This window comes from Arachis hypogaea, chromosome 1, assembly GCF_003086295.3.
Source record: "Arachis hypogaea cultivar Tifrunner chromosome 1, arahy.Tifrunner.gnm2.J5K5, whole genome shotgun sequence".
Taxonomy (NCBI): domain Eukaryota; kingdom Viridiplantae; phylum Streptophyta; class Magnoliopsida; order Fabales; family Fabaceae; genus Arachis; species Arachis hypogaea.
Window position 1 is genome coordinate 32,728,646 of NC_092036.1, and position 18,541 is coordinate 32,747,186.

Here is an 18,541-nt window from a genome sequence, read left to right on the forward strand (position 1 = left end):
AACACATCATGCCAAAAGAAAGAAAAAGGGAAAAAAATAATTAATCAGAGTTACAGAAAAGGAGTATGATATGCTGCAGTCTTCTCTTCCCCATCTTTCAGAACTCATTCGATTAGAAGCTGCCGCCCAAAATTGATTTTGTATTACAATTGGGCCAATATGTTATTATTAAAAATAAAAATAAAAATAAAAAATTTGGGGTTAAATTATAAAAGAGCAAATATTATTACTTAATAACTGTTGGATTTATATACTTATCACTTATCAGCTAGTCATTGGTATGTTTGTGCAGGAACGTTGGTGCAAAACGATCATGCCCCCAACAAATCCTTCACCAACAAACTGATGCAACACTGCAACAGATGTAAAAGCAGCAGGCAGCAGCTAAAGAAAATCAGAATTCCAAAATATAAAAAGATACAAAACAATCACAGTTCCATCTGCGGATGCGATAGACATGACTGGCAACACAGAAAACCTCACCAAACCAAAATAAGCATGGATGACATCTCAAACCCTTGGTGCGGATGCATGCAGTAGATACAACAGCACAGATGCAACAGGGTTTCTTCTTTCCCTCTCACAAGGAGGATCAGTGTTTGCGCAAAACCACCGCTGACAACCCCTCTTTGGCTTTGCAACAGGTGGTGCCTTAAGCAGTAGCGTGGAGGAGGAATACGCGGATGGATCCAAAAACTGTTGTCGCCATCAGAGGTGGCGGTGGCGGCAGAGTTAAGCCAAAACCATCCGTATCCAGTTTAGGTTTCTACACTCGTATGGTCTCATGGTCCAAAGAGAACCAAATTTCTGGTTTATGTGCAGTTTCATTTGGAACCATGTATGTGGCTCCAGGCATAATATCACGTGCCATGTATCATTTTATCCAAAGGAATAAGCCTTTAAGCACATGCAAAAAACATGAACTCACATTGGATAGAAGCAGCATTCACAAGGGACTTTGCAAGAATTATGTTAACTTACGAATAAAATTGTACAATTTATACTACACATTTTAAATAATCAATAAGAGTTCCCACGATATTGCTATAGAGGAGGAAAGCGACAATCCTACATGCACATAAATTGGCAATGGTGAAAAATAATATACTTTGTGGATACAGTAGTGCTGCAAAGAAGCGATGGCATGCACCAAAACTTTGTTGAAAAGAGACTTTGGAACACATGGAAGTTGGAGGGGATAAGAAACAAAGAATATATGCTAAATAAAGTATTTCCCATTGAAAAGAGACCTGAATTTCACTAACTGATAAGTGATAAATGAATTTATTCAAATTGAAGGCTCAAGAAGACCTATAATTACAAAAGCAAATATAAGAAGAGGTTTCTCCAGTACCCCTATAAAATAGTAACTATACATATTAGATCTTTGAGGTTAAAACATAGCCATGTGCTACACTAACTCAGATTGTTAAATTTTTTTAAATTCTGCTAAAACGCATGATTAGGTAACTGTTTGTCAGTTGGAGGGAAAGGAGGCGATGTGAAGGCATGTAGTGTTAAGTTGTGAACCTTTACAATACATAGCTTCCTCTCCTCCCCGCCCTTCCCTAACCCCAACTCGCAAACAACCTTGAAAGGTACCATTACCCTTATAAAAGCAAGGATATCGAAAGAAATACAAAAATGAAAGTACTCATTCAAATGAAATATCCCAGGCAAATCCCTAGTGAGTCTCAATTGTCATATGTTACTCTCTGTATTAAGTCTAACAAACTCCCTGTTAATAAAAAATAAAAAGGCAAAAGAAGAAATATTTCACAGTTCATATTAGAAGCACAATGCAGAATATCTAGATTATAGGAATTAAAAAGTTGCCACTCTAAAAGCTCAATTCTAATTTTATACGAGAATTAAACCATGAGAGACAATTTTCTTCTAGGCTAATAGAACAATCACTAATACTCCTGACTGACAAATTTTGCAATGAACAGAAGTGCATAATAGATAATTAATCCCATCCCACGAGTTTAAACAAAGAAAAATACCTAAGATCGGAAAGGGAAGGGAAAAAATGATTTTTGATTGTATGAAATTGCATTGTACATTCAAGATCTCGGTACATGCTCAAAAAATGGTATCACAATGAGTAAGGTAAATTGCTTTGACACTCGCCTGCAAGAATCTCTCTCTCTCTCTCTCTCTCTCTCTCTCTCTCTCTCTCTCTCTCTCTCTCTCTCTCTCTCTCTCTCAATTTAGTAAACTTGTATTTCTACCTCAAGTAAAAGTACCTGGAAAGTAGATGGTGTCCCTCAATTTTTTTCATAGAACAGAATGTATGCCTCGCATCGAAGAACTTCATTGAGAGACACTTCACGTACATATGCATCACTGGCATGATACCAAGTGGAACTCTCATTCTCATTGTTATCAGCCTTCCCTCTGTTCCTCTGGCCCCCTCTCACATATGCAACATAGTGACCCCCTCTCATAGATCCCGAGTGCTCCACTACACCAACCAAATGGTATTCATAATTCTCTTCAGCTACGAATCTGTTTAAACAACCGTTGGGAATTGAGTGTTAAATGCCAGAGGATCAATAAAGTATATAAAAAGTAAAAAATTTAAACAACTATATAGAAACCAAACCTACAATAAAAAATGCATGCAATGATTTTGACTTATGTTCAAATATTTCTTATTATCCAATTTAAAACTTGAAGAATCCTGTGCATTTTGTAAGAGAAAAACCAAATCACTGGAGATAGTTTTATAAATATCTAATGACAGCAAACTGCTACAGGTAACAGGCATTCATTAAATGATAAAAATTCAAACAGCATCTAGCAAAGTTACAGCAAAGTACCTAGGATCCACATATGGTCTGAGATCCATTCTTTCTCTGAAATTGACATGTCCATTTAACTTGCTTAAGCGACCTCGGGCATCTTGGCTGAATCTCTTCAAATGAATTGTCAAGACAGGCGGTGCTTTATGAATGAGGACCCTCTTAGTAGCATCCCTTTTCACCTTCAAACTTTTCACGTCAGCCTCTTCCTCACTGCATTCTTCTGAGTCATCATCATCCTGACCTGACATCTGAGGATCTCTGCTTTCAACATTTTCAGTGTTATCCACGATAACACTAGAATCAGCAGCTGAATGATTACAACTTTCTGCATTGGAAGAATTATGACATCCCGAAGACTGAAGTTCCTCATTAAGTGTATCTTTCATCTTCAAAGTTCTGTGATCCTTTTCATCAACATTTGAACTCAATCCATTTGATTGACCATTTTCAAGCACTGTTCCATGATTAATATGTAAAACTGAACTTTCTGTATTTTTGGTATCTGTAATATTCCCATTATCAAGGCTTCTGACTTCAACAGAAAAAGAGTAAGCAGCATCCAATGGTTCAACACGACACCCAATCTCAATTCCATCCAATACAGAATTTGCCTTCTTTTTTGCTTCAACTTTTTTACGTTGGACAATTTTCGAACAGTTCTCACAGTTCCAACCATTTTCATCTGAGAGAAGCTCAGGTTTTATAAAATGTGCCAAGCAACTCTCTACCGAAACTGGAGAATCTGTATCATCGACTTCATCTGGATCAGACTCACTGTTAAAAACAGCTTCTGTAACCTCATTAGATGAAGGCCTAGGAGCAGGACCAGCAAAAACTTCAGGTTCATTGAATAAATCACCAAAGCCTTCGAATGCTAATTCTTCTTGACCATGGCCCAAATTCGAACAGGAAGCCTCACCATCCCTTCCAATAATCTCACAAGCAGAGGAACTTTCTTCTTTATAAGGAAGTAACAGCACTTCTGAACCTTGAACTTGTAGTGGAACCTCGTCTTCCCACCCATTTGTTGAAGAATACGGTCTTTGGTCTTGATCCTCCTTAGGGGAACACTCTGGACCATAAGGTTCACAGCTAACCCCTACCGGCAATTCATTTAAAGGTTCATTCTTGCTATCAGTATCCTGATCGCCCTCTTTCGGTGAAAGAAACTCACATTCCTCAGTGACATTGTCAGCTTCAGCTTCCACATAATCCAACCATGCAAGATCATCTGATGAAGCTGACATCTTATTTGCATCATTGTCAAGCACTTGCATATCTTGAGACTCTCCAACAGCAACCAAATTCGGTGAAGACAGCTCTTTAGCAACATTGCTTATTTCCTTTGAAACCAATACTGTAGAATCACCACAATCAGAAGGGGCTGCCACCTCTCCCGCAACCGACACATTGGACTGAGCAGGGGAGGTTGACTCATGGACAGATGATTGGTTTGATATACTTTGACCAGCTATTGGATCATCATCCCTGTTAACTTTGACTCGGGTCTTTCCACCTTTTTTTGGTGGAAGTTTTGCCTTTTTGGCTCGAATTGCTTGTTGTGCTTTCCGAGGAGGGGGTTTCTTAGTTGGAACAGGCAGTGAAAGATCTAAAAAAGGCTCGTAAACAGTTGAGGAATTTCCACATTCAATGCACCGTACAGTACTAGATATCTGACCCCCAAATAAATCATCAACTAAAGTATTTGCAGGGGTGCCATCTCTCTTGGGCGAACCATTTTGTTTCCTTGCAGCTTGCTCTTCAGTACTCAACCCATCCAATAAACAACGGAGCAATTCATGACTGTCATGCTGCTGATATCCTCGAAATTGGGGAGACTTGGAGCACACACAACCAAAAAAAGATCTAGGATTTATAGTCGTTTTCAATCCTGATTCTGGATTTGTTTCAGTGAACAGTTTCTTCAAGGAACTAACCAATGGTCCAAAAGGAGAATCCAAATTCAGAAAGTTGTCCCGCAATCTATCCATAGCTAGCAAATTTTGCATGATGGAATTGAAGAAACAAGTATTCCCAAGATTAATCATGCCTCGAACTACATAGCCACCATGCCCATATAAATCATTTCTGACAATCACTCCTGATTTAATTTCTGAAGTAACACTGCCATCAATACCAACGTCCTTATTATCCGCTGATGATTTCTGCGATGATCTCCCTTTCAACAATTTCACTACATCAGATAGAACACGGCCTGTTTCTTCATTCTCTTCTATTTTATCAGCTTGAATAAGCATATTGCACTGAAAACACCAACACAACTGAGGCTTTTCATAATGAACCACTAAGGGATGCCGATGTTGCCTCACATGCCTGACAACATGGCAATGAGGGGTTGTTGGTAGCCCCACACCTCCACAGGTATATTGACCACACTCCAAACAAACCCATATAGCCTTGGACTCAGATTTTGAATCTACTGGTGTGCCACTTTTCTTCTTCCCTTGTTTATTACCTTTCCCTTTTCCTTTTCCACCTCTCCTATCAGCAGCACCTTCTCTGCAATCTTCACACCTTACTGATGCAGAGGATTCAATCTTGCTAGATAGTGTATTTAAATTAATACCCTTTACAAGATGAGGACAAGAACTTGTTTCTTTTGCAGCAGAGATCCCCTCATCAACAGACTCAACAGTTGGGTTGGGAGACTCTAAAGCTTTCTTCGGAGACTGCATAGCAACTGCCTTCTCCTTAGCAGAAGCTCGGTTCTTTCTTCTGATTTTCTTCCCCATCAGTTCCTACAATCCAAACTAAACAATGTACTCAACCAGCAAAAACAAACAGAAATCTAGTTCCTCTTTCCTTAAACAAGATCGTATGATATATACATATACAGCACGCGCAAAAAGTAAAAAAGAAATATACCTGACTTACTATCAGGAAGCCAAGGAGGAAGATTCAAAACAAGAATCTCCAAAGGATCAAAAGCTTTACTTGGAAGGCCAGCAACCTAGGTTCAAGAAAGAATGCAAGCCTGATCCAATCCAATCCTACAGTTCAATGACAATTCCAACAAAAACAGTTAAGGCATAGACAGAATCCTTTCCAATAAGAACTGAGCTGTTTGAAAATCTCAGTGGAGCTGGAGCAAGCAAAAAAAAAAAAAAAAAAAAACAAAAAACAAGACAAAGCAAAACAAAAAAACAAAAAACAAAACGTAACATAGGGTAAGTTAAACTAGTATGCATATCATATATAGCGGTGCTGGTGAAGAAGAAGCTTATCCAAATTGAAGCTTAGTAGAAAGGCAAATAATGCAAGAGATGCACAAGCTCAAAGCATCAGATCGAGAATTAAAGAAAGTGCCTCTAGAAAAGAAGGAGCATGTTGTCATACATTCATAGCATGTGCTAAATTAATTATCGATCACCAATATCAATATACAGCTTCCAAAGATAAATAAATAAATAAAATAAAAAAATGAAAAGGAAGTAATCCAAGAAGGATACCTCCCAAGTCCACAGAGAGGTGTCCCCAAAGGTTTAGAAGGGCATCTGAGGAAAAGTCAGTGGTTTTTGGGAAGGGAATTAATCGGGTTGGAAAAGATGGACAAAAAACACACAAAAGATGGAGATAAAGAGTGAGATGCAAAGTGTTCGGTGAGTATTTGATATTTGAAATAAAAATTGGGTGTTGTTAAGAAAAAGAGAACAATCTCTTTGTTGCTGCTGCGGCTGTTGTTGGGGATGCTAGAGAGAGAGAGAGAGCGTGCCAATGTGTCAATGAGGAAGGGAAAGGGGAAGGGGAAGGGACAGGAGATGAGAGACGGACAATGGGCTTGTGAGCTTCTGAAAATATCTTTTTTTTTTCAAGTTATCTTTTTTCAAAAGATCTTATAAAAAAGAGAAAGTAATTTTATGTTTGGATAAATCATGCAAAAATATCTTTTCATTTATCAATTATCTTTAGGTATATCCATATGAAAGTAGTTTTTTGTTTATTTACTACGTGAAAAACATATTTTTAAGGAAAAAAAATCTTTTAAAAATATAAATTGTAGCTTCTCAAAAAAAATAATTTTTTTATTTTTCTAGTATTTTTACTTTTACTTCTACAAATTTACCAAACAAGCTAAAAAATAAAAAAATATATATTTTTCATCAAAAAAGATAGTTTTTTTATCAACTTTTTAATGGCCCCAAACAAGCACAATGTTTGTTTACCAGTTGCTTCGGAACAAGCCAACAACTCAGAATCAGAATCAGAGCAAGCCAACAATCAACAAGAAGCCAACAACTAAGAAATTTTAACTCAGAATCAGAACATTAGTACAATACATACAGCATCAGAACGCAAAATTACAACATTCTAGTATTGAACACTAACTCAGAATCCATATAATTACATCAGCAATCAACAAAATCAACTCAGAAAACTAACAACAATTAACTCAGAACAAAAACAACAATCAACCCCTGTTAACTCAAAACAAAATTAACCAAGAAAAATGAACAACAATCAACAATAATTAGCTCAGAATATTAACAAAATTAACTCAGAAAATTATCAATAATCAACAATAATTAACTCAGAACAAGAACAACAATCAAAAAGCAGTGGAGGAGTGCTTACCAGAGAGACGGCGAGGAAGGTAGGTGACCGGCGTTCGCGAGCAGAGACCGATCCGGCGAGGTGAGCGACGTTCGCGACGGTGAGAGAGAGTGAGCTCGGAGAGAGAGAGCGCTTGAAGAGAGAGAGACGCCGCGGAGAGAACGAACGTGTGCGACGCCGAGAAGAGGACCGCGACGGAGGAGAGACGCCGGGACGGAGCTGAGGCGCGCCGGCGAGAAGAGAACGGACGTGAGCGACGCCGAGGGGAGAAGTGGGAGCTTGGTATGGGTGAGGATAATCCGGCGGCGACGTGAGGGTTCCGTGACAACGCGGGTGGCGACGGCACCCTCTGGCCGAGGAGAGTGGTTCGGCGATGGAGAAGGTGGGGGTGAGTGGCTGCTAGGGCTAGTCTGTCTTCTCTGATGTGTAAGACTACGGGAGAGGGAGAGGGAGAGGGAGAGGGAGAGTGGGTTTAGGGTTAGTGGGTTACTGATTGCAAACTTCGTTTTTTTTTTTTCATTTAATTACTAATTCAGTATCTCAAAAAACATAAAACATAAAAGATGTTATAAAAATACGATAAAAATAATTAATAAATATAATATTTTTTATAAATATTAAAAAAATATTAATTTAGTAAATAATTTATTTATTTGATTCAAATTTTTATGATTATATTTGAATAAATATTTAGAAATTATACAAAAAAAATTGGATCAAATTTTCATTTTTTTCTTTTATTTTTTAACATAATGTGGTCATCACAATATAATATTTTTTAAAAATATTTATTTGACATAAAATTACCAAAATTTATGAATAAAAAGATTTTATTTTTTTAATAATACTTGCAAAAAATTGTATTAAAATTTGGTTTTTAAAGTTTTTTGTTAAAATATATATTTAATATCTAGTTCGTTTTATCACGTTTTTAAATTTTTCCAAAACTTATTTTTTGTTAATATTTTTTAGAGTTATTTTTGTCATTTGAACTGTTAGATATTATTTTGGTTGTTTGCTTTTTTTAAAAATAAAACGACGTCGTTTAGAAAACACCTTAGAAAATCGACCACCTCATAAAAAATCGAATAGGTACTACAATTCACTGGTTTAATCGATTTTTTATTTATTTTCTACTAGATATTTTTTATCATAATCAAATCAGTCAAAAGATCAATTTTTGGTTAACTTGGTCAAACCGACTAATCCAGTTCAATTGTCAAAATTATGATTCAAACCCTTTTTTCTTTGGATAGTCTAAGATTTTCATACCCTTTGTAACGACCCAACTCACAGTATGCCATGGTCATACAAGAAGCCAAGTGTTACCAACTTGTTCTTCCTAATTATTAACTATTACTTAATATATGAGCCTATTCCTTGTTAGAACGTTGCCAATTTTACGAGTAACTTTTTTTTATATCGTTGCGGGTGACGAGGTAATATAAACAAGTATACATTGAGAGAAATAAAAAGGAAGCATAAAGAAACATAGAACACAGCTGATAATACACATCATGTACACTATAACAAAACATGTAGTGTTCATAAAAGATCAAGTCAGTGTACATCCTCGTCAAACCTACATAGCTACTATACACACGACACTCCCAAGACCTGGCCCATACAAAAAGCTGCTAAGCTGGTGCCCAGGCTAGCCTAACCACTCTACAGCTCCTAGCTTTCGGATGTACAAACACAAATGAGAGACTAACTAACAGATAATGTCAGACTAGAGTGTCATCAAAAGAATACCCATATTGCTGTCAGACTATATCTACACGTGGCCGTTCGGAAGATCATCATGAGGCTCGCTTATCTCCTCATCCTGCTTTATCTCTATCTCAGGATCCTCCTCCTCATCGTCCACAGCTACAGCTATACCCTCAGACCCACCAGAAGCACTGCTGCCATTATGTACAAAACCATTCACAAACACAGGTCTGTTCACGTATATTGGAGCTACCCCGTCATCCGGTAGTGCCGGCTCATTAGGCTATGGAAAGTCAGGGATCGGCTCAGGGGAAAAGTTCCACTCTGGTGGAATCGCAGGTATATACCCTCCAGCTATATCGGGCTCGTCAAGAATGATAGGCTCAGGTGCCGCCTCATTCAAGGGTTGAGCTGGTATAGAGTGTCGAAAAAAGGATGTCCAGGTGCGTCAGGGTGTAACCAGGATAAGAAAAAGTCCTAAGGAGCATTGGGGTCAAAAAGCGGGCTATACAAAGGATGTTGGAAGGGACGGTTTCGTAACGCGTAACGTCTCATACGAGGCTCCGGAATCAAAATGTAGTACACTGGATCCTCGTAAATGTATAGGTCTTCGACTTCATAGAATATCACGCCCGTTTCCATCTAAAGGGGGAAGAAAGAGAGAAGGGGGTAAGAACTGGGGAGTTCTTAGTAGGGCCGGGGTTATTAGTTACGTTCATTTATTCGATGTTAATTAGCAGACGATAATAGAATATAGCGAAGCAGTAAACAGAAGATAAAGATAGATAGAGAAAGTAGAAAAAACAAAAAGTAGAACACAAACAGAAGAATACAAGAAAATAAAATACAAACACAGAGAATAGAACACAAACAAAGAAAACATACATTCATACAACAACCATAACAGAGGAAATGCACACAAGTATGATGCATGTCTAGCCCTAATGCAGGTAATGAGCTCATCTGTCGGTTTCTACCCACTCCAGACGTAACCCAGCATTACTAGCCGGATATGGCTTTCCTGTTGGCTATACCCCTATGTACAGGAAATAACCCCTCTGCCACCACAGGGTCCACTGCACGCAGGAAATAACACATCTGCCACTGCAAGGATGTATGCCGACACACCTTCTATATACAGGAAATAACCCTTCTGTCACTACAGAAATGGAACAGGTGGTAACGGTACTTCTGTAGCAAGAAATAACACATCTGCCTTACAGAAATAAAATATGGATTTGTACCATAGGAAAGCGTTTTCAGTGGTAGCACCACCATCTATCTAATTGCCTCAATGCAGCAGATGAACACACAAATATCTCTGGAGTTACCTTAATGCAACAAATGACTATTCAACAGGTCATCTATTCTTTATCGTATTACCCTTTTTTCTGTGTCTCTTTATTCTGCTTTGATTATTCTTTATTTAATGTATGTATTTGTAGCTTATGTAAATTTCGGTATGAATAGTTAGCCTGTTCCAAGTATAGGTTCATTAAGTCTATACTAAAACAATTTAACTTTTCATATTTTACCTAACCCTAGGTGCAACTTAAATACTAACTATGTTGCTCCTAGTTCGTTTACTACTCCCTATCTGTTTTCTATCATTAAAACTTTACAGACTTTTTCTTCGATTTTTATCTCTTCTTTAACTTTTTACCTTTCCTTTGTTTTTGCCTCACTAATATGTTATTACCACTCTCCAGGTGTTTTATGAAGGTAATTATGAGATTCTGAGCTCAAAGTTGTCTTTCTAAAACTTTTACGAAAAACTGCATTTTTCGTATTATTTTATTATTTTTATTAAAATATTATTTTTAACTAAATATTACTATTTAATATCTTATTATTATTTATTATTTTATCATTAAGTTTTCTAAAATTACCCCTCTTTAACTTTTAACCTTTAAAATTCACTTTTTACCACTCGTAACTTTTAATATTTCTACTTTAAACACCCTAACTTTCAGAAATTACCAAATAACCCCCCAAACACCAAAAATTTTACTTCCTTGACCTTTTGAAGATCTAAAGCCTGTTCTTCAATGTTCTTCATCACACTCAGAGTGTTCTTCGTGTTTTTCGTAAATTCTTCAGATTCTTTCTCTGTTTTTACCCGTTTTTTAATATTTTTAGCAACCGATTTTTACCATAATTCAAAATAAAATTTCAGCCACCAAAGCCCTATATTTTCCACTTGATTTCAACACAATTTCAACCCCAATTCAAGGGTTAGGGTTCGTTTTTCCAGTAGCCACAAGAACACAAGTTCATAGCTTGAATTTCATCAAATTTCATCAAATTTTCACCAAAATTTCAACAAGAATCACTCATATAAACAATCAATTTCAAGCATAACCAAATCATATCATAATCACACAACTCAAACACAATTAATTAAGATTAATTTTACTAAACCCTACCTTGATTTGCTACTCCAAATCCGGTTACTCTTTGAAGTGTTCTTAAAGCACTTTTTTCTCCTAAAACACATCAAGAATAACTTTGAATCCATAAAACCTCAAATGACCAAACCTTAATCAACATGTTAGGAAGGGATTTCTCATCTTAAACGTGCTGAGAATTGAAGATTTTTGGCTCACGAGTCAAGCTAAGCAAGAGATCTAAGGAAGAACATCAAGAAAACACATGTTTTAAGCATACTTCCTTGAAAACCGAATTCAAAGGGGAAAGGGACAGACATCTAACCTTATTTCCAGCCTTGATAAGTCATACGGTTATGTAGAGAAAGAAGAGAGGATCATTTTGGTTGGATTGGAATTTTGATTTGAGTTTTAGTTTAGAAGAAATCAAGCTTTGAAGATTTGGAACTAAGAACCTTTCTCTCTTTTTCTCTCTTGGAAATTTTGACCACAAGGAGTAAATGAAACAGTCTTGGGGGTTTTGGGGGGTGTAGGGTGAGTTTTGATTGGTTGGCTTGGAGGTGGGTTAAAATAATATTAAAATATCTCAAGTGTATAACTACTAAAATTAGATGTATCGGAATACTTATAAAAACATCTCTAAAAATTTTTTTTCTGAGCTACTAGCATAAATGACACTAGTAACATATTTATTATGAGAATAGAACATGTATTATGAGGCCTTAGCATTGCTAAAGTCATCAAAGAGTGTTGGTGCTAAGCTACACCAGTAAACTATGAACTCGATTAAACCGATTTTCTATTTTTAACTAAAACTGACCAGGTAACCTTATAATATCATTCAAGCAGCTGCTAATACTAATATAATGATAATATTATACTATTATCTCTTTTCTCTCATGAATTGAGTCCGATTCGTCAAACTAAGACTATTTACAGAAACCAGAATCGAAACTCCTAACCGATACGGTTCAAAAACTAGGTTCTTCGCGATTGCGTTATCGAGCTTGCCCAAAAGAGGTTCTACCTTAAAGATGACATAATGATAATGAGGATTGAGATACTTGATGATATATCAGAGGTGTTCCCTTTACTGATCTTCCGGAAAAATCCGTATCTTCATAAAAGATCTCGCGTACTCAAAAATCGGGGTCGTTACACCCTTTAAATTCTCAAGTGTTGCCATTCCATACAAATAATTCAAGGCTAAATCATAGTTATAAAACCCAATTCAACTTGATTGGTCGAACTAAAAATCCATTCACCAAGTCAACAATCCAAGTTAGACCATAATTTAAACTAGTTAAGTAATTAATCTTGTCAAACTTGGTTAAATCCGATAAAAATGAGTCAAATTCGGTCAAAACCTGTTAAAATCAACCGAATCAATCCCGTAAAATCCTGTCAAAATAGACAAAATTGTTATTTATTATACTTGATATTTTTTATTAAATATATTACATAAATAAAATTATATTATATTTAAACTTAAAAAATAGTTTTTGTTAATCACAATATATTTTTTATTTTTATGATTATGATCTTTATTTTTTTCTATAAATACCTGAAGAGTATAATAAATATAAATTAATTAATGAGTTATTAAAATTAAAAAGTAATATTTAATTTAATATGAAATAAAACTAATATAAATATACATTTATTTTAAGAATGAGAAAGTAAAATTAAATTTTATATTTTCCATGTAGCTGCGGAGGCTTTCCCGATCTCCTTGCTTTATCCGTAACAGGCTAGGGGCATGCTTGGTTTTGTCTTTCTAGATGGAGAATCTAGCTAGGAACTTATTGGCAAAGTCATCGAAGCTTACTATGGACCTTGGTCGCAAACTGTCAACCATTTTATTGCTGTCTTGGTTAGAGTAGTTGGGAAAGCTTTGCATCGAATGGCATCCGAGGCGTCAGTAAGATACATCCTGCTTCTGAAATTGCTGAGCTGATGGCTTGGGTCAGATGTATCGTCGTATGGGGTCATGTCAGGAGCTTTAAAGTCCTTTGGGACTTTAGCTTTCATGATCTCTTTGGTGAATGAATCTTGGTCCTTGTGGGAGCTATCTTCGTGACTGGATTGAACGGTTTTAGCTTTGAGATCGGCATTTCGAATTCAAGAATTCGGAATGAACCAAACCTCCCCAAGTAGGATTCGAACCTACGACCAGTCAGTTAACAGCCGACCGCTCTACCACTGAGCTACTGAGGAACAACGGGAAATTTGATAGAAACAACGCTCGTAAGGAGTCCTATTGAAACCAAGAAATATAGGCCTGCCTGCCATCCACACCAGAATAAATGAAGTTTCCCAAAAAAACCTGCTAGCGGAGGAAGACCTCCTAAGGATAAGAGACATAGGGCTAAAGAGAGAGCCAAAAAAGGATCTTTCATGTATAATCCTGCATAATCCTCGAGCTTTAGGACCTTATCCTCTAGTTCTCGGCGTCGCCTTGTTTCTCTCCGGAGGTCTCTCTCAGCTTCCCGTTGATACTCAGCCTCTTTTTCGAGCTGTTTAAGACGATCCTGTTGAGCTTGTAGGGCATCCAGAATTTCTGTATTCGAAGACTACTTGTCTCCTTTGGGTTGAGATGCATCCTTAGATGTGTTATCTGTGTTTTTAAGTGGTGTTCTTTCTTCCAAACCTGAGTTGTGATCGTTGTCGAGGTTGTCCGCCATGGTGATGGGATGACTTCCAGGTCCCCGACAACGACACCAATGTTCCGAGGGTTCCCTAAAACTGAAGGTCGATCTCGGATGAGATCTGTTATTGTGGTCAGAGCTGTCGTATTCGACTTGTTAAACTTGGTGGTGCGACTGATCCTTGATCACCGGAGGGTGGTGGTACCTGCAAGAGACTCCGATGCTTAAGTTAGCACGTGCTTTAGGCAGGATTTTGTGTAGAATCAGAGTATGAGTTATACCTATGGGCTCAAGTGTATTTATAGTAGTGTGGATTGACCCTTCTTGAGATAAGTTAGTTATCTTATCTTATCTTATCTTTGGGCGAGGTCACTTATCTTTTTAGGCCAGCCGCCTTTAGAGTGGGATGCGTCCTTTTGTTTGGGCCTACTTGGCCCTCTATGGTGATTTGGCCGACCTCTTTAGGGAGAGGTCGATAATGAGCCAACTTTTTAAGAGGTCGGCCGTCCTGGTCTTCATCCAACTCGGATCGCATAGCTCGACCCAAGGTATGAACAGTTACCTTGTGCAAGCCTACATCCAGTTTCCACCACATAACAGTGGTGGAATTTTCACTATCTTTTCAAGTATTACAAATACCAATTCCCAAGAATTCAACCTAATCTTATTAGGGACAAACCAAACTTCTACCAAAATTTGATTTGGCTATGTTCACTGATGAGCGGATAATTTGTACGCTTTTTGGCATTGTTTTTAGTATGTTTTTAGTATGATCTAGTTAGTTTTTAGTATATTTTTATTAGTTTTTAATTAAAATTCACTTTTCTGGACTTTACTATGAGTTTGTGTGTTTTTCTGTGATTTCAGGTATTTTTTGGCTGAAATTGAGGGACCTGAGCAAAAATTTGATTCAGAGACTAAAAAGGACTGCAGATGCTGTTGGATTCTGACCTCCCTGCACTTGAAGTGGATTTTCTGGAGCTACAGAAGCCCAATTGGCGCGCTCTCAACGGCGTTGGAAAGTAGACATCCTGGGCTTTCCAACAATATATAATAGTCCATACTTTGCTCAAGATTTGATGGCCCAAATTGGCGCTCCAAATCAGCTCAAAACTGCCCAGCGTTAAACGTCGGAACTGGCACAAGAATGGGAGTTAAACGCCCAAACTGGCACAAAAGCTGGCGTTTAACTCCAAGAGAAGTCTCTACACGAAAATGCTTCAAAGCTCAACCCAAGCACACACCAAGTGGGCCCGGAAGTGGATTTTTATGTCATTTACTCATCTCTGTAAACCCTAGGCTACTAGTTCTCTATAAGTAGGACCTTTTACTATTGTATTTTCATCTTGGTAGCTATCTTTGTTCTCATGCTATCTTAGATCATTGGGAGGCTGGCCTCACGGCCATGCCTAGACCTTGTTCTTATGTATTTTCAACGGTGGAGCTTCTACACGCCATAGATTAAGGTGTGGAGCTCTGCTGTACCTCGAGTATTAATGCAATTACTATTGTTCTTCTATTCAATTCCGCTTGTTCTTGTTCTAAGATATCACTTGTTCTTCAACTTGATGAATGTGATGATCCGTGACACTCATCATCATTCTCACCTATGAACGTGTGCCTGACAACCACCTCCGTTCTACCTTAGATTGAGTGGATATCTCTTGGATTCTTTAATCGGAATCTTCGTGGTATAAGCTAGAATTGATGGCGGCATTCAAGAGAATCCGAAAGGTCTAAACCTTGTCTGTGGTATTCTAAGTAGGATTCAATGATTGAATGACTGTGACGAGCTTCAAACTCGCGATTGTGGGGCGTTAGTGACAGACGTAAAAGAATCACTGGATTCTATTCCGACATGATCGAGAACCGACAGCTGGATAGCCGTGCCGTGATAGGGTGCGTTGAACATTTCCACTGAGAGGATGGGAGGTAGCCACTGACAACGGTGAAACCCTTGCATACAGCTTGCCATGGAAAGGAGTAAGAAGGATTGGATGAAGACAGTAGGAAAGCAGAGAGACAGAAGGGACAAAGCATCTTTATACGCTTATCTGAAGTTCTCACCAAGGAATTACATAAGTATCTCTATCTTTATCTTTATGTTTTATTCATCATCTATACCCATTTGAGTCTGCCTGACTAAGATTTACAAGGTGACCATAGCTTGCTTCATACCAACAATCTCTGTGGGATCGACCCTTACTCGCGTAAGGTTTATTACTTGGACGACCCAGTACACTTGCTGGTTAGTTGTGCGAAGTTGTGTTTATGCCATGGTATTGAACACCAAGTTTTTGGATTCATTACCGGGGATTAATTGAGTTGTGAAAAGTAGTGATCACAATTTCGTCCACCAAGTTTTTGGCGCCGTTGCCGGGGATTGTTCGAGTATGGACAACTGACGGTTCATCTTGTTGTTTAGATTAGGTATTTTTCTTCAGAGTTCTTAAGAATGAATTCTAGTGTTTCAAGATGATGTTCTTATCATCACCAAAGCTGATTGATTTTCATCAATTTAGCTCCTGAATGCAATGTCTTGCTGAAGCTTGTTCAGCCATGTCTAATTTCTTTAGACTGAAGCTTTAGACTGACATTGCATGATTCCTGGAATTCTCATTAAAAATTTTGATATCTTTATTTTCTTTTCCACTTAATTTTCGAAAAAGCACAAAAAAATTACAAAATCATAAAAACCAAAAATATTGTATGTTTCTTGTTTGAGTCTAGAGTCTCATTTTAAGTTTGGTGTCAATTGCATGTTTCTGTTCTTCTTGCATTCATTCATGTGTCTTAAGTGATCTTCAAGATGCTCTTGATGATTTACTTGCTCTGATCTTTAAATTCTCTTGTCTTGAGTGTTTTGTTATTTCTCATATGCATTTTCATTTTGTTAGTGTCAGTAGTATACAAACTGCTAAGTTTGGTGTCTTGCATGCATTGTCATTTGATTTTAGTGGCATTTTAATTATTCCTCATTATTAAAAATCCAAAAATATTTTTAATTTGTGTCTTTTCAAGTCAATAATACAGAGGATTGAAGATTCAGAACATACAGCAGAGGAATTACACAGAAAAAGCTGGGCGTTCAAAACGCCCAGTGAGGAAGGCAAACTGGCGTTTAAACGCCAGCCAGGGTGCCTGGCTGGGCGTTTAACGCCCAAAAGGGTAGTAGTTTGGGTGTTAAACGCCAGAATGTGCACCATTCTGGGCGTTTAACGCCAGGATGGCACAAGAGGGAAGATTTTGTTTTTAATGCAATTTTTTTTCAAGATCTTCTCAAAATCAAATCTTTTTAAAATGTTTTTCAAATCATATCTTCTCAATCATATCTTTTTAAAACCAATCATATCTTCTTAACCACATCTTTTTCAAAATAGTTTTCAATCAAATCTTTTTTATTTCTAATTTCAAAATCTTTTTCAAAAATCACTTGATTTCTTTTCCACTCTTGGTTTTCGAAAATCAATTAGTGTTTTTTAAAATGTTTTCAAAATCTTTTAAATTATTTTCGAAAATTTCTTCCCCTCTTCTCTCATCCTTCTATTTATGGACTAACACTATTCCTTAATGCACAATTCGAACTCCATCTTCTTTGATAAGTTCGAATTTCCTACTTCTGCCTTCTATTTTTCTTTTCCTCTGACACCTCAAGGAATCTCTATACTGTGACATAGAGGATTCCATATTTCCTTGTTTTCTTCTCTTTCATATGAGCAGGAGCAAAGATAAAAGCATTCTTGTTGAGGCTGACCCTGAACCTGAAAGGACCTTGAAGCGAAAACTAAGAGAAGCTAAGGCACAACTCTCTGTAGAGGACCTAACAGAAATCTTCAAAGAAGAAGAACCCATGGCAGCCGAAAACAACAACAATGCCAACAATGCAAGGAAGGTGCTGGGTGACTTTACTGCACCTACTCCCGACTTCTATGGGAGAAGCATCTCTATCCCTGCCATTGGAGTAAACAATTTTGAGCTTAAGCCTCAATTAGTTTCTCTAATGCAACAGAATTGCAAATTCCATGGACTTCCATTGGAAGATCCTCATCAGTTTTTAGCTGAATTCTTGCAAATCTGTGACACTGTCAAGACTAATGGGGTTGACCCTGAGGTCTACAGACTTATGCTATTCCCTTTTGCTGTAAGAGACAGAGCTAGGATATGGTTGGACTCACAACCTAAAGAAAGCCTGAACTCTTGGGAAAAGCTAGTCAATGCCTTCTTGGCAAAGTTCTTTCCACCTCAAAAATTGAGTAAGCTTAGAGTGGAAGTCCAAACCTTCAGACAGAAGGAAGGAGAATCCCTCTATGAAGCTTGGGAAAGATACAAACAATTAATCAGAAAGTGTCTTTCTGATATGCTTTCTGAATGGAGCATCATAGGTATTTTCTATGATGGTCTGTCTGAACTG

At 37.4% G+C, this 18,541-nt stretch overlaps 1 protein-coding gene and 1 non-coding gene across 3 annotated transcripts; both read right to left on the bottom strand.

Moving 5' to 3' along the window:
• Nucleotides 1-201: 201 nt before the first annotated feature.
• Nucleotides 202-7,924, bottom strand: LOC112801601 (ubiquitin carboxyl-terminal hydrolase 2). 2 transcript variants are annotated; one of them, XM_025844434.3, is made up of 5 exons: nt 7,404-7,924; nt 5,697-5,821; nt 2,826-5,569; nt 2,250-2,511; nt 202-897 (listed from the first exon to the last, which is right to left on the bottom strand). In XM_025844434.3, the coding sequence occupies exons 3-4, from the start codon at nt 5,561-5,563 to the stop codon at nt 2,271-2,273; spliced, it is 2,979 nt and encodes a 992-aa protein (XP_025700219.1). In that variant the 5' UTR covers nt 5,564-5,569; nt 5,697-5,821; nt 7,404-7,924; the 3' UTR covers nt 202-897; nt 2,250-2,270. The 2 variants fall into 2 exon arrangements, with proteins under 2 accessions (XP_025700219.1, XP_025700213.1); XM_025844428.3 differs by lacking the exon at nt 202-897 and having other exon boundaries at nt 2,021-2,511.
• Nucleotides 7,925-13,627: 5,703 nt separating this feature from the next.
• Nucleotides 13,628-13,699, bottom strand: TRNAN-GUU (transfer RNA asparagine (anticodon GUU)). Its single transcript has one exon. It is a non-coding gene; the product is annotated as a tRNA-Asn (tRNA).
• Between the last annotated feature and the right edge of the window lie 4,842 nt (nt 13,700-18,541).